Here is a 25,585-nt window from a genome sequence, read left to right as displayed (position 1 = left end):
ACTTCATTGTTCCAAGAAAGGTCCTGGATGCCCTCTTGTGAACTCCCTCAAGCTTTACCTTTTATTAATTGTGAGGGATGGTGACGAGACAGGTGAGGCGTACGTGAGCTTCGTTAGGGTAAAGATCTTGTAAATGTACGTAAGCTTACGGTAATGTCAGTAGCCTGAGAAGGTAGATACGGTATGTGGCGGCTTTTGAAATCATGGTGACTTGAGCCACTCAGGTAAGCTCGTCATCAGTGGTGACGCCAAGGGGCATTGTGATGTTCACCACCTGGAGAGTGTTATTTTTCCCCGAAGGTTGATGCTCAGTACCACAGATATGACTGTTCGTTATCTCCGACTCCAAATAGCACAACGGTCAAGGCTGTGATCTTTGTTATCATTCACCATTACCCTTTGAACGACAAAAAGCAACGGGATGGAGGTATTGAAAATTAACAATACTAGGTCTTCTTCATGTGGAATAAGTTGCCAAGTGCCACCATTATGTCGCCATGTTAAGATGAATGGCTGTCTAGGGGAACTAATTAGTCATCCTCCGCTGTGAACTATCTTTCTGACCAACTATTGCAGTCAGTGCACAGCAGCTGATCCACTAACAAACGATATATCATAGAAAATAACAGCTCTGTCCCGTCACCTTGCTTCCCAAAGAAGAAAAGGAACATAAAGTTGAGAGAAAGCTCGGAAATATATTAATTTTCAATTGACACAGAATGTAAAAAAAAAAAATAATAAATAAAATATCAACGTTATCACCAGAGTTCATAAACAATGTACATTTTTATACGCTACATTTGTGGATAATCCATGAAGAATGGGAATTATATCAAGCACCAATCAGATATCATTATACAACATGTCGTTTGCCATTAATCGAAGACGAAAAGGAAATAGTAATGCTACTGTGCCGACACACAATTCTAACGAAATATACGTATGGCTGCCCACCGACGGCTGGTGATAGTTAACAACAGTTTCACAGAAAGCATTATTGTGTGAAATGAGTAATTTACATACGGTAAGCCAAGGCAGTTCGTTTCTCTCCCCAATTCATTATCTGTGCCACATGCTGTTGTTATAAACCAGGGGTACTCGACTGGCGGCCCGCGGTCCGAAATCCGGACCTTCTGATTGCTGTAGCTGGACCCCAGACTCCAGGAGTAGAAAATATTAAATAACATGAAGGTCCTGGCGAAGGATTCTAGCAAGTGTAATTTCTGGACTGACCATAAGGCCAGTCAGTCGAGGAAGTACACTTACAAGAATCCATCGCCAGGACCTTCATGTTATTTAATTTTATTTTTCTACTCCTGGAGCCTAGGGTCCAACTACAATACGTATCCGGACCTCTGCATACATTTGAACTTCTCTAACTGGACCTTTACTTATAATAGTTGAGTACCCCTGTTAGGAACCATCACGTGCAAACAAGCTCCACTTTCCCACGCATCACTCCGTCTTTTTCTTCATATAGCCATTAAAGACACCGCCAAAGACTGCCCTAAGTAGACTACGCAGGAGGAGCAGCAGCACCAGCAGGGCCAGCAGCAGGAGGCCCACCACGTCTAATAGCAGGAACTCCACCCAGGACAGCTGGGTGGCCGGGCATCTCAGCTGCGGCGCCCCTCGGTGGCGGATCACGTACTCCGTCCAGAAGACGGCGCGCTCCTGCGGCGTTGTTAGCTGATCTCTCAAGGACGCCGACATTGCCGACACGGTCTCTTTATACCTGAACAAAGACGACACTCATAACGAAGCCATCAGCACTACCACTCTATGCTTCTACTTCACCACACCAAGAATTCCCTTCGTATTTTACTATTTTGTAGAAACGATAAAATGCATACCGAAAGCTGATATTATAATGAAGATAGATATTAGAGTAACGTTCACCACTAACTTTGTTTTGGTTATAATATCCGTGAGGGCGTCTATGATCCTGTCAGCAGTAAGTTCCTCCCACTCCATCATGCGACCCAGACCCGAGCTTTCCACATACATGGCATTCCTTGGCTGGTCACCGAATATGGGGAGGACAAGGAGGGGCGTGGCGTGGAAGATGGACTCCTGAAGGCTGAGAAGGCCGCCGTGGGAGATGAATACCTTCACGTTGTTGTGAGCTGCGGGACAAAGGCTAGTTAGGTTAACCTGCCAGGGCTCCCCAACACAACACATGAATTAGGTTCCTAATGGCAGTGTGTCATATCATGGCGGCGTCCCCTACTCCTGTACTGACCGAGGATGTCCTGCTGGGGCAGCCAGCTGCTGATCATCACGTTATCAAACGCCCCCTCCAACTCTCCCTCATACTTCCAGAGGACGCGTTGCGGCAGTCTACGGAAAGCCTCTAGGAAGGCTTGGCGGTACTCCGGCGGCATGGCTTCACCGCGAATGGTGGAGCCTAGACTGAAGTAGATGACGCCCTCAGTGCCCGCGCCTGCAATCCACGACTCCAGGTCCTGCAGTGTGGAAGAGAGACGCAGCACATCCAGGAATGATCAAAGAATTTGGCTGCGTGTTGTGTACTGTCATTTGCTGCCATTGATGGGTGTGACAAATATCACATTACCAATGTCTACTTACCTCTGACAGGAATTTTGCCGTACGGCAGTGCATTGCGCCCACCTCCACCTGTGAGGGCAGCAGGGGCACCGGGGTGGAGATGCTGAAGTGAGTGTTCATCAGTGTCAGACTTTGGTTTCTCTCGATCTCCATCAGCGACGGCAGATCCGGGAACTGGGCTGAGATCTGGAAAAGAATTGTCATAAGATGGAAGGTTCAGAGCGAGTAATCTCTGAAGCGCTCGAATATATAGAATATACAGCGCTATAGAGTCGTTGTCTCATATGAATCAGAAAATAACAGAGCCGGGGGAAACTACAATGATCGAGTTCTAAAATGGTATAAAGAATGACTGTTTCATAGACATGATTTGGGAAGATGAGTCCCGATCTCGAGACAGTGAGGCAAGGGATTCTAAGCCTTGGAATGGAAGAGAGAGAGAGAGAGAGAGAGAGAGAGAGAGAGAGAGAGAGAGAGAGAGAGAGAGAGAGAGAGAGAGAGAGAGAGAGAGAGAGAGAGAGAGAGAGACCCTATGGGCTTATGGACCTGATGGAGTGCCTCCTATTGTCCTTAAAAACCTGTGCCTCCGTGCTTACACCCTGCCTTGTCAAACGCTTTCGCCTCTGCCTGTTAACTTCTACTTTTCCTTCCTGCTGAAAGTATGCCTTCATACAGCCTGTGCCTAAGAAGGGTGACCGTTCTAATCCCTCAAACTACCGCCCTATAGCTTTACTTTCCTGTCTATCTAAAGCTTTTGAATCAATCCTTGACCGGAAGATTCAAAAGCACCTTTCCACTTCTGACCTTCTATCTGATCGCCAGTATGGGTTCCGCAAGGGACGCTCTACAGGCGATCTTCTTACTCTCTTAACTGATTCTTGGTCATCCTCTTTTAACAGTTTTGATGAAACTTTCTCAGTTGCGCTAGACATATCGAAAGCTTTCGATAGAGTCTGGCACAAGTCTTTTCTTTCTAAACTGCCCTCTTTCGGATTCTATCCCTCTCTCTTTTCCTTTATCCCCAGTTTCTTTTCCGGCCGGTCTGTCTCTGCTGTGGTAGATGGTCACTGTTTTTCCCCTAAACCAATCAACAGTGGTGTTCCACAGGGCTCTGTCCTATCACCCACTCTCTTCCTGTTTTTCATCAGTGATCTCTCCATAACAAACTGTCCTATCCACTCATACGCTGACGACTCCACTCTGCCTTATTCAACTTCTTTCAACAGAAGACTCGCTCAACAGGAATTACAAGACTCCAGACTGGAGGCTGCAGAACGCTTAACCTCAGACATTGCTATCATTTCCGATTGGGGCAGAAGGAACCTTGTGTCCTTCAATACCTCAAAAACCCAATTTCTCCACTTATCGACTCGACATAATCTTCCAAACACCCATCACCTATTCTTCGACCACACTCAGCTGTCACCTTCTTCAACGCTAAACATCCTCGGTCTATCCTTAACTCAAAATCTTAACTGGAAACTTCACATCTCCTGCCTCACTAAATCAGCTTCCCCGAGGTTGGACGTTCTGTATCGCCTCCACTGCGCATTTGCTATCCATAAACAGGGTCTTGTCCGTCCTCGTATGGAGTATGCATTTCCCGTGTGGTGGGGCCCCACTGGCACAGATCTCTTGGACAGAGTGGAGTCTAAGGCTCTTCGTATCATCAGCTCTCCTCCTCCATGTTGGCTCTCTTTCTATCTTCTATCGATATTTTCACGCTGACTGCTCTTCTGAACTTGCTAACTGCATGCCTCTCCCCCTCCCTCGGCCTCGCCACACACGACTTTCTACTCAAACTGATCCCTTTGCTGTCCAAATCCCTTATGCACGAGTTAACCAGCATCTTCACTCTTTCATCCCTCACGCTGGTAAACTCTGGAACAATTTTCCTTTATCTGTATTTCCTCTTGCCTACGACTTGAACTCTTTCAAGAGGAGGGTATCGGGACATCTTTTCTCCCAAAATTGACCTATCTTTCGGCCACTCCTCTAACTCTTTTTTAGAGGCAGTGAGTAGCGGGCTTTTTTTCATTATTGTTTACTTTTTTATGCTCTTGAACTGACTCCTTTGCTGTAAAAAAAATAAATGCAGCTTTTCACTAACCTCTTTCTGCACTAATGGAACAATAGCCCAACTTCTCCAATAGAAAGGCAAATATATGTGCATGGCTATGTTTTTGATCCGCTGCCACATGGACATGGGGAAGGGGTAGCTTATGAGAAGGTTCGGAACGTATGACGGGTTGAGTACGTTGCCCAGGACAGCACTTTGGCGGGAGTCCATCCCGGGAGGGGCGACCATGATGAACGGAACCTCGTGCACAAACGGGTACGTGGGCTGTGGACAAGAGGATGGTCGGTGAAGCTGTGGCACGGTAGTGGCGAGGCTGATATGACCACATGATGCTGTCTTGACACTCACCTCACTGAAAAGATGATTGACGACAATGAGGTCAAAGTCTTTCCTTTTCTCATACAGCTGCTTCACCGCTGGCACCTTGTATAGTTCCCGTGCGATGGCGGGCAGAATATTTTTGTACCTGCTTAAACTACCAACTCCGTGTTTACTCATCTTGAACCTGTTTCTTGAGTCATCTGGGAAAGGTAGTCCGTGGTTTATTTCAGTGATGTTTGGATTCTTTGATGATGGCGGCAAACCAGTGAGCATCACAATCTGTGGGTGGAATTGTTGCTTTGATCGAGGCTCGGAAGTCTAGTGGCCACTGGTAGTCATGGCCAGTGACAATCGTACACGAGGGGCTGGCCAAGAGGCAGCTCTTCTAATTCCTCAGCCTTTCCATTGAAGACCATTGAGAGTCCACCGTCGTGACCCTTCCCCACCCCATCATTCCCCACCCAGACACACCTGCAAATCCCAAGTGAGAATAAGAGGACTATAGTTTAAGACGGGGAAGCAGAGAGAGAGAGAGAGAGAGAGAGAGAGAGAGAGAGAGAGAGAGAGAGAGAGAGAGAGAGCGCGCGCGCACGGTGACGAAAAAAACATGATATAAACGAAGAAATATATGAGAAAGGGAGTTGGAGAATAAAGATGGGAAGGCAGTGCACACAAAGGAAGAACAAACAACAGCAGACCTGATGGTCCTCACCAGGCTGTTTGTGACAAGCTACACTATCTATCTAATCAAAGGTGGAAGATGAAGGACAGCAAAGGCGAAGGCTCCTCCCCACCCCCCAATCCCTCCAGCAAAAGCTGGCAGGAAAGGAAAAGGAACCATGCAGCACGGAAAAACTGCATGGAAATTATGTAGGAAAGAGGAAAGAACTACTATTACTGCTACCACTACCCGGGCTATAAAAACGGACAAGGACACCAGTATTCGAAAGAACTTAACGTTATTACGACAATGAGTAATATTTTAGTTGCTGGTTGGATTCAAAATACGTGTCTTATCTATTCTTGAAGGCCGTAACTGTTGTACTATCAACGACATCACAGGGTAGAGAGTTCCAAACATTAACGACTCAATCGAAGAAGTGTTTGGCTTCGTGCGACGAGAATCTTTTACCACTTATCTTGAAATTGTGATTTCTTCTTGTTCTATTTGATCGATCAATTGTAAAGTAATCTTCCCCTTTGATATCACTGAATCCTTTAAACATTTTAAACACTTCTATTATATCGCCTCGATTCTTGGTTTTGATAGGCTGAATAAATTTACTTCTGTAAATCTTTGTTCATTAGATAAATTTCTCAATATAGGAATCATTTTTGTTATTCTCCGTTGAACCCGTTTTAACTCTTCTATATACGTCTTTTCTGTAATAGGGAGACCAAAAGTATACACAGTTCTCTAGATGGGGTCGAACCAGCGAATTATAGTTTTAATATTATTTCTTCCGATTTATTGTTAAAGACTCGTCCGATGAACCCAACCAATTTGTTTGCGGTTTTAACTACCTCTAAACGATGCTGACTGGGCTCTAAATCGCTTGATATAGTGATTCCAAGATCCTTTTCTTTACTTACTGCAGAGAGTTGTTGGTCATTCATTACGTACTGAACGCGATTGTTATTGTGTCCGATGTGTAACACTTTCCATTTGTCAACGTTAAATTTCATTTGCCATTGATTGGCCCATCGTGCAAGTCGATCTAGATCTGATTGCAATGCTTCTTCGTCGTGTGTCGTTGTTACCTTACTAGCGATTTTTGTGTCATCAACAAATTTTGATATTTTGTAAGTGAGCCCATCATCGATATCATTAACATAAATTAAGAAGAGCATGGGACCAAGCACTGATCCTTGAGGTACGCCGCTTCTGACATCGAGCCAGTTAGATGTAACACCGTTTAGAATTACTCTGTTTCCGCTCAGAGAGCCAGTCCACAAGCCAGTTGTGAATGTTACCCGAGATACCATGCGTCAATGCCCAATAGCTTACTGAGCAATCGTTTATGGAGGATCTTATCAAATGCCTTTTGAAAATCCAGATATATGATATCTACTGATCTGCTTTCATCGAACACCTCAAAAATATAATGAAAAAAATCAATTAAGTTAGTTAAACACGAACGTTTACTACGGAAGCCATGTTGCGAATTATTTATTATATTATTTTCTTCGAAGAATTTCACCATATCGTCGCGAATGATAGTCTCCATTAACTTACAAACAATCGATGTCAGGCTAATTGTTCGATAGTTTCCTGGATGGACCAGGAGCTTTGCTTACTTTAAATGCGAAAAAGTTATTTAGGATTGTAGCCATTTTATTTTCATCGTTCGTGTGGTTACCATTGTCATTAGCAAGCGGTCCGATACTACAAGTGAGTGACTTTTTATTAACAAAGCTAAAAAATCCTTTAGGATTAGATTTACTTGTTTCCGCTATATATATTCTTCAAGATTTTTCTTGCTTCGTTTTATTAATTTCTTGGTTTCGCGGCGAATTCTGTCTAACTCTAGTTTGTCAGTCTCACTCTGAGTTGATATGTATCTACTATATACGCGTTTTTTAAGAGAGGCTATTTTGAATTTCGTTATTCCACCATTTGGGTTTCTTCTTAAAAGTTGAACGTCTGTTACGATAGAGTACGCATATGCTTGTGGCATTGTTCAATATTGTGGTGAAGGCCTCCCACGATTTATCAATATCTGTTTCCGTCGAAATTATAGCTCGTGACGTCATCAGGCTGTAGCGGAGTACAGCAGACGACAGTACCAGTATTTACCATTGTTTTTTTTTATCAGCTATGGCCACTCCAGCTCCAAACTGCACCCAACAGGTATATTATAGGTGCTTACGGAACACCTTAAGAGTGTTGGAAATATGTTATATTATTATAGTAAAATGGGAGTGAAATCAACCGATTCGCCTCTGTTCTTTAGCGTACCTCAAAACTTATCCTTCAGTAATGGGCTATAGGTTCTCAGAGGGTGTATGTATGAACATATTTGAAAGTATATATGTTTATTGAGAGAGAGAGAGAGAGAGAGAGAGAGAGAGAGAGAGAGAGAGAGAGAGAGAGAGAGAGAGAGAGAGAGAGAGAGAGGTGAACAAGAAGACGAATGTAGCCAAATATTTCATTATCAGAGGACGAGACAGTACTGAGGTGGAGAGAATAGTTGCGTTCGCGATTAAAAGTTAGTCGGAGGAGGAACTAAAGAGAATAATCAAGGTTGGATTTATATTAGTATGAAGGAAACTTACCTAGCCTAACCTAGAGAAAACAATGACTCAGGAACGTCAGAGAGAGAGAATCAACGCCTGAAGATGAATAAGAAGAAAACGAATGCAGACCAATATTTTATAATCAGAGGACGTGACAGTAGAGATAATAGTTGAGTTAGTCCGAGGGGAGACTAAAGAGAATAATCAAGATTGACTTAACATTAGTATGAGGGAAACGTACCTAATCTAACCTAGAGAAAACAATGGAGGAACCTAATCTGGACCGGGGAAGACTGTTGGAACCTAACTGGCGCACTGGGAGCTGTCGTCGAACAGCCAGCCACCAATTTTTCCTTACTACAGGATTCACTCACTGGCACAGACAGAAATATCTTCCGTGGAGTACTTTTGTCCGTACTCTTGCACATTGGCACGAAGCACCAACGACTGCGGGTTACGTCTCCAGGCATTGCTAGCCACTTGAAACATACACCACAATACGAAATCTCGGAGAAACATTAAGTTGGCGGCCGCCCGACGTACCTAGTGTCGTCACGACCAATGAGCACCCGTTTCCAAGTCACGTGATTTTTCCTCAACTTTAATCCATATTTTATACCACATATACTATTTTACATGAAGAAAAAATATTACCATAGCTGAATTTAGGGCCTAGTTTATCCATACAGACAGAATTTGAAATAAATATGTTGACCGGAAACATGTCCATTGGGTCCTGCTGAAGCCTCTGCCAGAGTCAAACCTGCGGCGTGCTGGGGTCCAGCGAGGCTTAATTGACTTTTCTTTCCAAACTAGCAAAACACCAGAGCTGTAATTGTCACTATCATGTTTACACCAACAAATCTGAGTGCTGTACATTATTCGTATCTTTGTAATGAACACTGTTGGGAAAATAAGAGCATTCATCGATATATCGTACAACACTCCATCCCGTGTTTAATAGGAATCCATCAGTGCGGCCTCTTGGGTAAATATTTCCATCATGCATGAAAAGAGAATTCAAACAAGTCTGGCATGGTGTCACGCTCTCAAAATCTTATAGTAGTGGTGGAAGGAAATGTTGAAAATTTTGCCAATCAACATTCCTCCGGCTGGCACGCCGCTGCCTCAACACGATGCCTTCCTCTGGCCCTCCAATCAGAGCGCGGGAGGTTGTTTACACTGCTGCTAAGCATATCGTACGCTGCCGGCAGCAAGTATTAAACTTATTTAATATTTCTAATTTAGATCATAATACATACATCTCTACCATCTTATAATATTACGTTCATTATAGGGAACTTTAAAGAAACAACATAGAGCATGTGACGATTGTTTATGTGGTAAAAAAATATATTTAAATTTCCTGTTTCTTGCATTTCCCTGTTTCTTAAATACTACTAGTAAGTCAAATATCTCTATACCGTAGCTATGAGAAAAATATGTGATTTCTAAATAATAGCAAAAAACAAGATAGAAAAATGATTTGGACGTACGCCGCATGCATATTTATTTTGGTAGTTCCACCAGGGCCACCAGATGGCAGGTAGAGCTCAGTGAAGGACCCAGTAGAGGTTGGGGCTGTTAAAACGGGGACGAGGAGGGGCAGGGGAGGGAGGTAGGGGGAGTGAAGTGGCTGTGAACGATGAATTGGTAAAAAATTGAAGATTAGAAAAGAAACATCGAGCCACGCCCCACACGTCTAAGTAGCATTGTCTGTGACATACAATTACAAAGAGGATGAGCTCCGCTTCTCACTCAGAGAGTCCGAGTTGCTTCCCTTAGAATGGTGTACATTTGGAGTTTTTCCACATTTTTTCACATTTCATTTTTTCTCTTATGAAGGATTAGACTCACCTTGTGTCCACGGACTGCCAGAGCCTCTGCCAAGGACATGAACACATTTCTGTGACTCTTTGAGGAGGCAGGAAGAAGCATGAGGATTTTGTATGACCTCTCCGGGGGCGGCAGATTCCCTGCGGAGGTTAACATTAGGGCTGCCGCCAGCATGCATAGCGTCACCACCTTCAACTGTTAGGGAAAGGACCAGCTTTGATGTACCTTGTCAATTATTTGGTTAGGTTTTCCTCGTTCATTTTACAGTAAAGAAAGCAACTCAAGTTCATATGATAAATGAAAAAAAAAAAAAAAATACGCGCTGCCCTTATAAAAGGAAGCAGAGAATAGTGGCCAAAGGAGAGGTTAATTTCATTGGGAAAGGTGTCTTGATAATCTCTTGAAACAGGTCGAGTCGTAGGCAGAAGGAAATACAGACAAAGGAAGGGCATTCCAAAATTTACCAGTGATAGGGACGAAAAAAATAAGTTCTGATGATCTCTTGCATAAGGGATTTGGACAGTATAAAGATGAGCTAGAGTAGAAACTCGGGTGCAACGGGGCCGTGACAGTGTTAGAAGTCTGCAGTTAGCAAGTTCAGAAGAGCAGTCAGCATTAAAAAAAACATAGAAAATAGAATGAGAGGCACCATTGCCGTGGAATTAAAGAGATAAAAGACTGTCAGTATGAGGAGAGGAGTTGATTAAACGAAGAGCCCTTGACTGTCCAAAAGGGCAGTTTGCTCTGAGCTCCCCCAAATATGAGATGCTAACTCCCTTCGAGGGCGGACAAGACTCCTCCTGTATATTGCCAGCTTCTGTGAGGGGGGGAAAAACTTGAGGAAGCTGATTTAGGCAAGAGACTGAGTATGAATTTTCCAGTTTAGATTCTGAATTAAGGATAGACCGAGAATATTTAGTATAGAAGATAGCTGAGGGAATAGGGAATAGCTGAGTGTTGTCGAAGAATTGGGGATGGGTGTTTGGAAGATTGTGTCTAAGTTGACAGGTGGAGAAATTGAGTTTTTGAGGCAATGAATGACACAAAGTTCCTCCTACTTTATTAAGGAATGATAACGTGTTCTGAGGTTTAAGCGTTCAGCAGACTCAAAAAACACTTGCTTTCCACTTTCTGGTATACCTGACACAGGTTTGTATCAACTTTCTTTTGTGCGGAAATCTTGGGGAAAGGTAAAAACTGTATCTAATCCTCCCCTCTCGTTTGCCCTCGATAAACCAACGTTTGATATATTATTCTGCATTGTAAGGAGTAGTAGTAGTAGTAATAGTAGTAGTATGTAGTCGTAGTAGTAATAGTAGTAGTAGTAGTAGTAGTGTATTATTATTATTATTATTATTATTATTATTATTATTATTATTATTATTATTATTATTATTATTATTATTACTATTATCAAAACTATGAGGGAGCCCCAAAGAAGAGTCAAAATGACTATAACCCCAAAAGTGATTGGGTCTCTAAGGAGGGCCCAACATAGCTATGGAAATGAGATAGGGTGTTTTAGAAAAAAATAATAAACCCCACTTTTGAATAAATTAGATGAACAGGAATTAACAACCTCTTCTGGAAGAGAGTTCCATAGTTTCGTTAGGGCAGGGATAAATGAGCTTGAAAACTGATTAGTACTGCATCGTATATATGAAAAAGCTCTACTATTAAGGGATTCTGTGAACCTAATAGCACAAACATGGTTAAAAGGTGGGGGAAGTTTACTATGAAGGGGATGGTCATTAGTACTAATAGTTTTATATAGAAATGTCAAACTTTCTACCAGCCGACGATGCTCTAATGTAATATTAAGGTTGGGTAGTTGGAATCTAATATTATTGAAAGCCCTCTCCAAAAGCTGAAGATGGGAATTGGCAGCTGAAAGCCATACAGGGGAGCAATATTCAAAGGAAGTGAGGATGAATGAGTAAAAATTCCGTAAAATTACTGAATCATCCTGATATATCTTTTTTGCATTTACGAAGCAACCCTGTTTTTTTTTTTTTTTTAATTGATGCCTCCAACTGCCGTATGTGTTTTTCAAAAGTTAATTTAGAGTCAAAAGTAACACCAAGCAATTTTAAGGAAGTGCAATCTGTAATAGGTGTACCATTAATAATAATAGGAAGATGAACAGGCTGGTGGGTAGTAGTAGTAGTAGTAGTAGTAGTAGTAGTAGTAGTAGTAGTAGTAGTAGTAGTAGTAGAAGTAGTAGTAGTAGTAGTAGTAGTAGTAGTTGCAGTAGTAGTAGTGGTAGTAGTGGTAGTAGTAATAGTAGTAGTAGTAGTACTAGTAGTAGTGGTAGTATTTGTGGTAGTAGTAGTTGTCGTAGTAGAAGTAGTAGTAGTAATGGTAGTAATGGTAGTAGTATTTGCAGTAGTAGTAGTAGTAGTAGTAGTCATCGAAGTATTATCATTATTATTATTTGTATTATTATTATTATTATTATTATTATTATTATTATTATTATTATTATTATTATTATTATTATTACTATTATTATTACTATTATTATTATTATTATTATTATTATTATTATTATTATTATTATTATTATTATTATTATTATTATTATTATTATTATTATTATTATTATTATTATTGTTATCATTATTAGTAGTAGCAGTAGTCTAAAGAGAATATCAAAGATGAGCTCGGGGGGAGGGGGGGGCAGCACGAGCCAAGCAAGATGGGGCCTCTGTAAACACTCACCTGCGCCATAACAGGCTGGGGCCGACCATCAGGCCCCACCAAGAAAACCTGCAGGCGCCAAAGGCAGAGCGTAAAAGAAAAAAAAAATGGTAGTAGTAGTAGTAATAGTAGTAGTAGTAGTAGTAGTAGTAGTAGTAGTAGTAGTATAAGTAGTAGTAGTAGTTGTGAGGGATGGTGACGAGACAGGTGAGGCGTACCTGAGCTTGGTTAGGGTAAAGATCTTGTAAATGTATGTAAGCTCACGGTAATGTCAGTAGCCTGAGAAGGTAGATACGGTATGTGGCGGCTTTTGAAATCATGGTGACTTGAGCCACTCAGGTAAGCTCGTCATCAGTGGTGACGCCAAGGGGCATTGCGATGTTCACCACCTGGAGAGTGTTATTTTTCCCCGAAGGTTGATGTTCAGTACCACAGATATGACTGTTCGTTATCTCCGACTCCAAATAGCACAACGGTCAAGGCTGTGATCTTTGTTATCATTCACCATTACCCTTTGAACGACAAAAAGCAACGGGATGGAGGTATTGAAAATTAACAATACTAGGTCTTCTTCATGTGGAATAAGTTGCCAAGTGCCACCATTATTGTCGCCATGTCAAGATGAATGGCTGTCTAGGAGAACTAATTAGTCATCCTCCGCTGTGAACTATCTTTCTGACCAACTATTGCAGTCAGTGCACAGCAGCTGATCCACTAACAAACGATATATCATAGAAAATAACAGCTCTGTCCCGTCACCTTGCTTCCCAAAGAAGAAAAGGAACATAAAGTTGAGAGAAAGCTCGGAAATATATTAATTTTTAATTGACACAGAATGTAAAAAAAGATAAATATCAAAGTTATCACCAGAGTTCATAAACAATGTACATTTTTACACGTTACATGTACATCTTTGTGGATAATTCATGAAGAATGGGAATCATATCAAGCACTAATCAGATATCATTATACAACACGTCGTTTGCCATTAATCGAAGACGAAAAGGAAATAGTAATGCTACTGTAGTGAAGTTTTGTGCGGTAGAGCAATTGTGTGTTACTTTATAGACAAAGTCAACATTATTCGATTATCAAAGATTTCATGACTGGCTGAGTATGATTGACTTCTTCCAACTTTCAAAACGAGAATAAAATGCAAAGAGGCAGGGAGGCAGCGGCTGACTCAACAGAAGTGCATGAAGCTACATGCCTTGCATCTTCTTGCAACTCCTTCGCTGAAGGTTTCTTAACGACAGTACTGATGTATTCAAAGCAATTTTTTAAACAACCAAGGCAACATTCAAGTTGTATAGATAAGATAACCCATCTAAGTACCCCTATCCCCCCATCTTTCGTGATAAAACACCAACTTGTAAATAGTTGACAAGGAAGAGGTGCGACGGAGCTTGACTGAACCGGACTGTGTGACTGGACGAGTGCTTCTTGGGTATCCACGTCTCCCTTACTGCCGCATCACTGCAATAATGCCAAGTGTCAGTAGAAAGGCGTGAGGAATGTTTACTCAGTAAAATTTACTTGTGTGTGTGTGTGTGTGTGTGTGTGTGTGTGTGTGTATATATATATATATATATATATATATATATATATATATATATATATATATATATATATATATATATATATATATATATATATATATATATATATATTAGGAGTAGGTAGGAAGACACCTACCGAACAGGCGTGAGCTACTCCCGGTGAGGATATATGGGAAACGAGGAGGGTGCTGAAGCCCTTCAAAGACTCTTCCCATTGTCATTCTATTACTAAATACATCTGTGCTGTTTATCTCTCACCTAACTCTACTAACTATGTAAAATTCTTTGACTATTTGAACTCTAAAGTGGAGCACATCTTGACTCACTCTCCCTTCGCTGAAATCTCCATCTTAGGAGATTTCAATGTTCACCACCAGCTTTGGCTTTCATCCTCTTTCACTGACCAGCCTGGTGAACAAGCCTACAACTTTGCTCTCCTCAACGACCTAGAGCAGTTGGTTTAGCACCCTACTCGTATTCCCGACCGTCTTGGAGACAGGCCCAACATTCTAGACCTCTTCCTTACCTTTAATCCTTCTGCTTACTCTGTCAAACTGTTCTCTCCGTTGGGCTCCTCCGATCACAACCTTATTTCTGTATCCTGTCCTATCGCTCGTGTACATCCTCTGGACCCACCGAAGAGGCGATGCTTCTGGCATTTTGCTTCAGCTCGGTGGGACGACCTGAGGATGTACTTTTCCGATTTCCCGTGGAATGATTACTGCTTCCAGGAGAGAGACCCCTCTGTGTGTGCCCAGCGCATCACAGAGGTGATTGTCTCTGGAATGGAGGCATACATTCCACGTTCTTTCTTTACTCCTCATGCTGAAAAGCCTTGGTTTAATCATGCTTGTTCTCGTGCTATTAAAGATAGAGAGGCAGCTCACAAAAGGTTCCAGAGCCTTCGAACACCCGCTAACTTTGACCTTTACATTTCAGCCCGGAATCGTGCCAAATCTATTCTCCGACTTACCAAAACTTCTTTTATCAATAGAAAATGTCAACATCTTGCATCTTCTAAGTCTTCCCGTGACTTCTGGCATCTAGCCAAAAATATCTCCTCCAATTTCACTTCTTCCTCTTTCCCTCCTCTCCTTAACCCTGACGGCATCACTGCCGTCTCATCTGTCTCTAAGGCTGAACTCTTCGCTCAAACTTTCTGTAAGAACTTCACCCTGGACGATTCTGGGCATATTTCTCCTACTCATCCCCCCTCTGACTCCTTTATGCCTGTTATTAAAATTCTTCCAAATGATGTTTTCTATGCCCTCTCTGGCCTCAACTCTCAGAAGGCTTATGGACCTGATGGAGTGCCTCCTATTGTCCTTAAAAACTGTGCTTCCGTACTGACACCCTGCCCGGTCAAACTCTTTCGTCTCTGCCTATCAACATCTACCTTTCCTTCCTGCTGGAAGTATGCCTTTGTACAGCCTGTGCCTAAGAAGGGTGACCGTTCCAATCCCTCAAACTACCGCCCTATTGCTTTACTTTCCTGTCTATCTAAAGCTTTTGAATCAATCCTTAACCGGAAGATTCAAAAGCACCTTTCCACTTCTAACCTTCTATCTGATCGCCAGTATGGGTTCCCCAGGCGTTCTACTGGTGATCTCCTTGCCTTCCTAACTGACTCTTGGTCATCCTCTCTTAGTCGTTTCGGTGAAACCTTTGCTATTGCGCTGGACATATCAAAAGCTTTTGATAGGGTCTGGCACAAATCTTTGCTTTCCAAACTACCCTCCTACGGTTTCTATCCTTCTCTCTGTACCTTCATCTCCAGTTTCCTTTCTGACCGTTCTATTTCTGCTGTGGTGGACGGCCACTGCTCTTCCCCTAAATCTATTAACAGTGGTGTCCCACAGGGTTCTGTCCTATCTCCCACTCTCTTTCTTTTGTTCATTGATGATCTTCTTTCCAAAACGAACTGTCCTATCCATTCCTACGCCGATGACTCCACTCTGCATTACTCAACTTCTTTTAATAGAAGACCCACTCCACAGGAACTTAACGATTCAAGGCTGGAGGCAACAGAACGCTTAGCCTCAGACCTTACTATTATTTCCGATTGGGGCAAGAGGAACCTGGTGTCCTTCAACGCCTCAAAAACACAGTTTCTCCACCTATCCACTCGACACAATCTTCCAAACAACTATCCCCTATTCTTCGACAACACTCAGCTATCACCTTCTTCAACACTAAACATTCTCGGTCTATCCTTAACTCAAAATCTCAACTGGAAACTTCATATCTCATCTCTTACTAAATCAGCTTCCTCTAGGCTGGGCGTTCTGTACCGTCTCCGCCAGTTCTTCTCCCCCGCACAGTTGCTATCCATTTACAGGAGCCTTGTCCGCCCTCGTATGGAGTATGCATCTCATGTGTGGGGGGGCTCCACTCACACAGCTCTCCTTGACAGAGTGGAGTTAAAGGCTCTTCGTCTCATCAACTCTCCTCCTCATACTGATAGTCTTCTACCTCTCAAATTCCGCCGCCATGTTGCCTCTCTTTCTATCTTCTATCGATATTTTCATGCTGACTGCTCTTCTGAACTTGTTAACTGCATGCCTCCCCCCCTCCCGCGGCCCCGCTGCACACGTCTTTCTACTTATGCTCATCCCTATACTGTCCAAACCCCTTATGCAAGAGTCAACCAGCATCTTCACTCTTTCATCCCTCACGCTGGTAAACTCTGGAACAATCTTCCCTCATTTGTATTTCCTCCTGCCTACGACTTGAACTCTTTCAAGAGGAGGGTATCAGGACACCTCTCCTTCGGAAATTGACCTCTCTTTTTGGACACTCCTTTGATCTCTATTCAGGAGCAGTGACTTGCGGGCTTTTTTTTAATATTTTTTATGCCCTTGAACACTCTCCTTAGCTGTAAAAAAAAAAAAAAAATATATATATATATATATATATATATATATATATATATATATATATATATATATATATATATATATATATATATATGTGGGTAGGCGGTGGCTGAACAGATAGCAAGACGGCCCCGCTTTCAGGAGGACGCGAGTTCAATCCCAGACCGGTGCCATCAAGCTGGGATTTTTCAGCCGCCGCCGAGTGGCTTAAAACTACCCACATGCTGTCCAGAAGACCACCTATCAACCCGGACTCTAGATTCTAGGATTAAAGATGAGCTCCGGGAGGGCAGCATGAGCCAATGCAAGAGGGCGCCACTATAAACAGTCGCCTGCGCCAGAACGGGCTAGGGCGACCATCAGGCCCCACCGGGAAGGAGCCTTGGACCGACCATCAGGATCCACCGGGAAGAAGCCTACCGGCGCAATAGGCCAAGACGTAAATATACATACATATATATATATATATATATATATATATATATATATATATATATATATATATATATATATATATATATATATATATATATATATATATATTCACTTTGTTTTCTTAAACTGTTTAACTATATTTTGAGAGTACCTATTATGACTTACCAGCCGATCCTCCTTCTAAACGTTTCCAAATTTTACAATATAATAACATTGGGTAGGCGGTGGCTGAGCGGTTAGCGTGCCGGCCCCGCAATTCGCCACGTTGTGGATGATGCGGGTTTGAATCCCCACGCTTCAACCTGGAATTTTTCAGTCACCGCCGAGTGGCCTAAGACTACCCACATGCTGTCCTGAAGACCACCTATCAACCCGGACTCTAGAAGAAGCTGTCCAAGTGAAATCAAGAATGTGCTCCCCGGGACAGCATGAGCCAAGAATAATGGCGCTACTATGAAAAATTGCTTTGCCCCATGACGGGCTCGGGCCGACCATCCAAGGCCTGATGGGACAAGGCCCTCTCGTAGGCCTTGGGCCATCAGGCCCCTAATAAAGAATAGCCACCGGCGCTATAGGCCATATGTAATATATATATATATATATATATATATATATATATATATATATATATATATATATATATATATATATATATATCAGGACTGGGTACTTCCGATAATCAGTCCGATCATCCGATCTGATCGGAACAGCAAATGGCGATCGGAATACAAAGACTGGATCATCTTTGTAAAAGGTAATTGGACTGTGGAGATCGGAACTTCACAAACTAACTTCCGATCACCGATCACAAAAAAGAAAGTGGTCAACGTTGTCATGGCAACAAGTGACTGCGGACTTCTTATAATTATTTTTATACACGTTGCTAAATAGTTACTTCAATAAGCGTCTTTATTTATAAAATTAAGCGATAATTATTGATCGTTAATTTATTTAATCCTGGTAAGGTATCGTGAACGAGACGCGCAGGCGCAAAGTCGCTTTATTTGCTTGGCGGGACTTGTTACACGACGCCATGACAGTGTGGTGTGGGCTGCAGTAGTGGGCTTCCGCTCACTCCAGTAACCGAGTGGCCTGCCCCAGTTGTCAGTTATGCATTTTCTGCTGCAGTATTACCACCCTCTAATGGCGGCAGCGGCAATTCATTTTCGGGAAAGCAACAAGACCTAAGCTAAAATGGGGGCTTCGCCCCGCCTCGACCCCCCCACCTTCTTAACTGGGGGGAAGGCTTCCCTCGACTCCCCCACCCCCCCACCCACCATTCGGGCTCCCCCCGCAACAAGAGGAGGAGGAGGAGGAAGGTCTCGCGAGACAGCGCAACATGCCGCCCAGACCACGGCACCAAACTAACGCCCCATACCCCTCCCATCCAAGAACTTATCTAACCTCTTCTTGAATGTATCTATCGTGTTGGCGCTCACCACATGACTTCTACGTCTGTTCCACTCATCCACCACTCTGTTGGTAAATCAATTCTTGCCTATGTCTTTGTTGAACCTGAACTTATCCAACTTAAACCCATTGCTACGTGTCCTACCCGGTGTGGTGTCATCTGCCATCCACGTATCCTAAGACATCCCATCCAATTTGCGCATGCACGGGATTTGTTTACAAACAAAGAGTGGATGAATTGCGACACGGTACCGTGTCTTTGTCGACTGCCTATCGCGATATGTCTTTTTAAAAGTAAATGTTGACGTATGTTCTGAATTTGAAAATTGCTTGAAATATGAAAGTTTCTTCCTTTGTATGTCAGTAAATGTGGTAAATGAGGTATGTTGGTAAATGTGATAAATGAGATAACCTGCTCCCCTTGTATGTCGGTAAATGTGATAAATGAGATAACCTGCACCCCTTCTATGTCGGTAAATGTGATAAATGAGATAACCTACACCCCTTGTATGTCGGTAAGTGTGATAAATGAGATAACCTACACCCCTTCTATGTCGGTATATGTGATAAATGAGATAACCTGCACTCCTTCTATGTCGGTAAATGTGATAAATGAGATAACCTGCTCCCCTTGTATGTCGGTAAATGTGATAAATGAGATAACCTACACCCCTTGTATGTCGGTAAATGTGATAAATGAGATAACCTGCTCCCTTTGTATGTCGGTAAATGTAATAAATGAGATAACCTGCACCCTTTGTATGTCGGTAAATGTGATAAATGAGATAACCTACACCCCTTGTATGTCGGTAAATGTGATAAATGAGATAACCTGCACCTCTTCTATGTCGGTATATGTGATAAATGAGGTAACCTACACCCCTTGTATGTCGGTAAATGTGATAAATGAGATAACCTACACCCCTTGTATGTCAGTATATGTGAAAAATGAGATAACCTGCACCCCTTGTATGTCAGTATATGTGAAAAATGAGATAACCTACACCCCTTGTATGTCAGTATATGTGATAAATGAGATAAACTGCACCCCTTCTATGTCGGTATATGTGATAAATGAGATAACCTACACCCCTTGTATGTCGGTAAATGTAATAAATGAGATAACCTACACCCCTTGTATTTCAGTAAATGTGATAAATGAGATAACCAGCACCCCTTGTATGTCGGTAAATGTGATAAATGAGATAACCTATACCCTTTGTATGTCGGTAAATGTGATAAATGAGATAACCTACACCCCTTGTATGTCGGTAAATGTGATAAATGAGATAACCTACACCCCTTGCATCTCGGTAAATGTGATAAATGAGATAAACTGCACCCCTTGTATGTCGGTAAATGTGATAAATGAGATAACCTACACCCCTTGTATGTCGGTAAATGTGATAAATGAGATAACCTGCTCCCTTTGTATGTCGGTAAATGTAATAAATGAGATAACCTGCACCCTTTGTATGTCGGTAAATGTGATAAATGAGATAACCTACACCCCTTGTATGTCGGTAAATGTGATAAATGAGATAACCTGCACCCCTTTTATGTCGGTAAATGTGATAAATGAGGTACCCTACACCCCTTGTATGTCGGTAAATGTGATAAATGAGATAACCTACACCCCTTGTATGTCAGTATATGTGATAAATGAGATAACCTGCACCCCTTGTATGTCAGTATATGTGAAAAATGAGATAACCTACACCCCTTGTATGTCAGTATATGTGATAAATGAGATAAACTGCACCCCTTCTATGTCGGTATATGTGATAAATGAGATAACCTACACCCCTTGTATGTCGGTAAATGTAATAAATGAGATAACCTACACCCCTTGTATTTCAGTAAATGTGATAAATGAGATAACCTGCACCCCTTGTATGTCGGTAAATGTGATAAATGAGATAACCTACACCCCTTGTATGTCGGTAAATGTGATAAATGAGATAACCTACACCCCTTGTATGTCGGTAAATGTGATAAATGAGATAACCTACACCCCTTGCATCTCGGTAAATGTGATAAATGAGATAAACTGCACCCCTTGTATGTCGGTAAATGTGATAAATGAGATAACCTACACCCCTTGTATGTCGGTAAATGTGATAAATGAGATATCCTGCACCCCTTGTATGTCGGTATATGTGATAAATGAGATAACCTTCACCCCTTGTATGTCGGTATATGTGATAAATGAGATAACCTGAACCGCTTGCATTTCGGTAAATGTGATAAATGAGATAACCTGCACCCCTTGTATGTCGGTAAATGTGATAAATGAGGTACCCTACACCCCTTGTATGTCGGTAAATGTGATAAATGAGGTACCCTACACCCTTGTATGTCGGTAAATGTGATAAATGAGGTACCCTACACCCCTTGTATGTCGGTAAATGTGATAAATGAGGTACCCTACACCCCTTGTATGTCGGTAAATGTGATAAATGAGATAACCTACACCCCTTGTATGTCGGTAAATGTGATAAATGAGGTACCCTACACCCCTTGTATGTCGGTAAATGTGATAAATGAGGTACCCTACACCCCTTGTATGTCGGTAAATGTGATAAATGAGGTACCCTACACCCCTTGTATGTCGGTAAATGTGATAAATGAGGTACCCTACACCCCTTGTATGTCAGTATATGTGATAAATGAGATAACCTACACTCTCTTCTGATTGATGGTCATGTTTCTCGGATTCTCTCCATTTAATGGTAGGCTATCTGAATTATGGGGTCCATGTCATTCTTGAAATTGGCCATTTTCCCATAAAAGCTGCCATGTTGTCTTGCCGCCATCTTGCCTGGACAAACTACGATATCAACACTGTGTTTGTAAACATCGGGTTCCGCGCATGCTCAGATCAGGATGGGATGTCTTAGGATACGTGAATGGCATATGACACAACACCGGCTCACTTAAAATCGAAACCTTATTGCTTATGTTCTTCTTGTAACTAATTTATTTAATGACTAATATTTTTTATTCAGAAAGCTATTTAATCAGGAAGGATAGGAGATTAATGATCACTATCACTCGTTTTTTTTATTTTTTATTGAATAGTAAAGAATATTTCCTAGATATCGATGATAAAATATTAAAAAGTTGAAAAATGTTTGTCATGAACCTAAATCAACTTCAAACAAAAGTTAAAATAGCGAACATATTCCTTTTTCATACTTTCATAAAATGAATAAAAAGGGTAGACTTAAATAATTGGCTAAAATAAGAAGTAAAGATAACATGTTTTCTTTACCATGTCCTGTATACCAAAAGAAAGAGGAAAAATAAAGATATTTATAAGCAAATAATGAAGTTATTACTTATTTGAAATTATTACTTAAAGAACGCCTAAAATAGGTGTTTCTTGTAATTATTATTTAAAAAAATAATAGTATATTTTATAAGTTTTAATGATTGGATGATCGGAATGGTGATCGGAACAGCAGTACTTAAAAAATGATCGGATGATCGGAATCGGACCAGTTGCCCAAACTAATCGGATGATCGGGGACCGGAACAGCAAAAAAGTGATCGGTGCCCACCACTGATATCTCTCTCTCTCTCTCTCTCTCTCTCTCTCTCTCTCTCTCTCTCTCTCTCTCTCTCTCTCTCTCTCTCTCTCTCTCTCTCTCTCTCTCTCTCTCTCTCTCTCTCTCTCTCTCTCTCTCTCTCTCTCTCTCTCTCTCTCTCTCTCTCTCTATATATATATATATATATATATATATATATATATATATATATTTATATTGAGAGAGAGAGAGAGAGAGAGAGAGAGAGAGAGAGAGAGAGAGAGAGAGAGAGAGAGAGAGAGAGAGAGAGAGAGAGAGAGAGAGAGAGAGGTGGACGTAATGACCTTTGCCCACCTTTGGTGTCGCCTATACTGGCAGTGACCACAAACAATGTGAACATAAAGGGGAGTCACAGACACAAACTAAAAATGTTTCTGTCTCTAGAGTAAGCTTTGAAAAAGGTGCCCTCAAGGAAGAGGTCACCTTAAGCTCATGAAACTCCACGTCCTTCTAATAGGTGTTATACCTCTGTTGTCTTGTTTAATAAGAGAGAGAGAGAGAGAGAGAGAGAGAGAGAGAGAGAGAGAGAGAGAGAGAGAGAGAGAGATTCGTGGGTTTTATGAAACACATTTGCTATATTCACCAATGTAAGACACTTCACTCATAAAAAAACTTGAAAATAATTTGGTCCTTAGAAAAATAGCACAACACTGACATGCGTCCATGCCGACACACAATTCTAACGAAATATACGTATGGCTGCCCACCGACGGCTGGTGGTAGTTAACAACAGTTTCACAGAAAGCATTATTGTGTGAAATGAGTAATTTACATACGGTAAGCCAAGGCAGTTCATTTCTCTCCCCAATTCATTACTGTACCACATAATGTTGTTATAAACCAGGGCTACTCGACTGGCGACCTGAATGCTGTATGTGGACCCCAGACTCCAGGAGTAGAAAAATATTAAATAACATGAAAGTCCTGGCGAAGGATTCTAGCAAGTATATTTCCTGGACTGACTATAGGGCCAATAGTCAGTCTAGGAAATACACTTACAAGAATCCATCGCCAGGACCTTCATATTATTTAATTATATTTTTCTATTTCTGAAGCCTGGGGTTCAACTACAATACGTATCCGGACCTCTGCATACATTTGAACTTGTCTAACTGGACCTTTACTTATAATAGTTGAGTACCCCTGTTATGAACCATCACCCGTAATAAACACCACTGAGTGCCGGGGATCGAACCCGGGCCTTTTGAGTAGAAGCCTGGGCAGCATACCGACCACGCCACCGATGAGCTAAAAGGTCACCGCTCCAGAGGCCACTTTTGCGGCCTCTGGCGCGGTGACCTTTTAGCTCATAGGTAGGGCGGTCGGTATACTGCCCAGACTTCTACTCAAAAGGCCCGGGTTCGAGCCATGGCAATCAGTGGTGTTCATAACCTGATTTTTTCACTGTTATTACAGTTTCTCTAATATAAACCATCACGTTCAAACAAGCCCCACTTTGCCACTTGTCACTCTCTCTTTTTCTTCATGTAGCCTCTGAAGACACTGCCAAAGACTGCCCCAAGTAGACGACGCAGGAGCAGCAACAGCATCAGTAGGGCCAGCAGCAGGAGGCCCACCACGTCCAGAAGCAGGAACTCCACCCAGGACAGCTGGGTGGCCGGGAACCTCAGCTGCGGCGCCCCTCGATGGCGTATCACGTACTCCGTCCAGAAGACGGCGCGCTCCTGCGGCGTTGTTAGCTGATCCCTCAAGGACGCCGACATTGCCGACACGGTCTCTTTATACCTGAATAAGGACGACACACAAAACGAAGCCATCAGCACTACTACTCTTTGCTTCTACTTCACCACACCAAGAATTTCTTTCGTGTTTTACTATTTTGTAATTATGATAAAATGCATGCCAAAAGCTTACGTTATAATAAAATTAGATACTAGAATAACATTAACACCTTGAATTGGTTATAATATCCGTGAGGGCGTCGATGATCCTGTCAGCAGTAAGTTCCTCCCACTCCATCATGTGACCCAGACCCGAGCTTTCCACATACATGGCATTCCTTGGCTGGTCACCGAAAACGGGGAGGACGAGGAGTGGCGTGGCGTGGAAGATGGACTCCTGAAGGCTGAGAAGGCCACCGTGGGAGATGAACACCTTCACGTTGTTGTGAGCTGCGGGACAACGGCTAGTTAGATTACCTGCCAGGGCTCCCCAACACAACACGACATGAATGAGACTCCCAGTGACAGTGCCATATCTTGGCGGCGTCCCCTACTCCTGTACTCACCGAGGATGTCCTGCTGGGGCAGCCAGCTGCTGATCATGACATTATCTGACGCGCCCTCCAGCTCTCCCTCGTACTTCCAGAGGACTCGCTGCGGCAGTCTACGGAATGCCTCTAGGAAGGCTTGGCGGTACTCCGGCGGCATGGTTTCACCGCGTACGACAGTGCCAAGACTGAAGTAAATGACGCCCTCAGTGCCCGCCCCTGCGATCCACGACTCCATGTCCTGCAGTGTTGGAGGAGAAGCTGCACATCCAGGAATGATCTAAGAATTTGGCTGCGTGTTGTGTGCTGTCATTAACTGCCATTGATGGGTGTAAGAAGTATCAAGTTACCAATTGCGGCTTACCTCTGGCAGGGGTTTTGCTGGGCGGCAGTGCATGGCGCCCACCTCTACCTGTGAGGGCAACAGTGGCACCATGGTCGAGATGCTGAAGTGAGTGTTCAGCAGTGATAGGCTTTGATTTCTCTCGATCTCCAGCAGCGGCGGCAGATCCGGGAACTGAGCTGAGATCTGGAATAGAATTGTCACAAGATGGAAGGTGCAGAATGAATAATCTCTGATGCTTCTGAAACAAAGATTGAGAACAAAAAAACGTAAGGATTTCAACCTCTTCTTGAATGTGTTTATGGTATTAGCACTCACAACATGACTGTCAAGCCCTATTGAATGGTCAGTTTCATCTGAAGCATAAAATAGTTAAGCTTGGAAAATTCTATGATCGCGT

The 25,585-nt window shown here is 42.4% G+C and overlaps 2 protein-coding genes across 5 annotated transcripts in view; both read right to left on the bottom strand.

Moving 5' to 3' along the window:
- Positions 1–681: 681 nt before the first annotated feature.
- LOC126984015 (UDP-glycosyltransferase UGT5-like) lies at positions 682–14,198 on the bottom strand. Its single transcript, XM_050837350.1, has 9 exons — positions 14,113–14,198; positions 12,764–12,811; positions 10,064–10,237; positions 4,997–5,248; positions 4,679–4,912; positions 2,590–2,754; positions 2,243–2,465; positions 1,907–2,126; positions 682–1,735 (listed from the first exon to the last, which is right to left on the bottom strand). The coding sequence occupies exons 2-9, from the start codon at positions 12,770–12,772 to the stop codon at positions 1,456–1,458; spliced, it is 1,557 nt and encodes a 518-aa protein (XP_050693307.1). The 5' UTR covers positions 12,773–12,811; positions 14,113–14,198; the 3' UTR covers positions 682–1,455.
- Positions 14,199–22,885: 8,687 nt separating this feature from the next.
- LOC126984014 (UDP-glycosyltransferase UGT5-like) overlaps positions 22,886–25,585 on the bottom strand; it is a 13,759-nt gene continuing 11,059 nt past the window's right edge. For all 4 annotated transcript variants that reach the window (XM_050837346.1, XM_050837348.1, XM_050837347.1 and 1 more), the window contains 4 exons: positions 25,207–25,371; positions 24,861–25,083; positions 24,525–24,744; positions 22,886–24,358 (listed from right to left, as the gene is read on the bottom strand). In XM_050837346.1, coding sequence (XP_050693303.1) covers positions 24,079–24,358; positions 24,525–24,744; positions 24,861–25,083; positions 25,207–25,371 — 888 coding nt within the window. In that variant the 3' untranslated portion in view covers positions 22,886–24,078. The remainder of the gene's footprint in view (positions 24,359–24,524; positions 24,745–24,860; positions 25,084–25,206; positions 25,372–25,585) is intronic.

The sequence above is a fragment of the Eriocheir sinensis genome, chromosome 55 (assembly GCF_024679095.1).
Source record: "Eriocheir sinensis breed Jianghai 21 chromosome 55, ASM2467909v1, whole genome shotgun sequence".
Classification (NCBI taxonomy): domain Eukaryota; kingdom Metazoa; phylum Arthropoda; class Malacostraca; order Decapoda; family Varunidae; genus Eriocheir; species Eriocheir sinensis.
This window is presented reverse-complemented; position numbering and strand designations above follow the sequence as displayed.

Coding starts and splice junctions, on each gene's coding strand:
- LOC126984015 (XM_050837350.1), bottom strand. Junction 2,755..4,678: donor TTCCATTAGTGCAGAAAGAG/GTTAGTGAAAAG, acceptor ATTCTTTTCCAG/ATCTCAGCCCAGTTCCCGGA. Junction 2,466..2,589: donor CGGCAAAATTCCTGTCAGAG/GTAAGTAGACAT, acceptor TCCACACTGCAG/GACCTGGAGTCGTGGATTGC.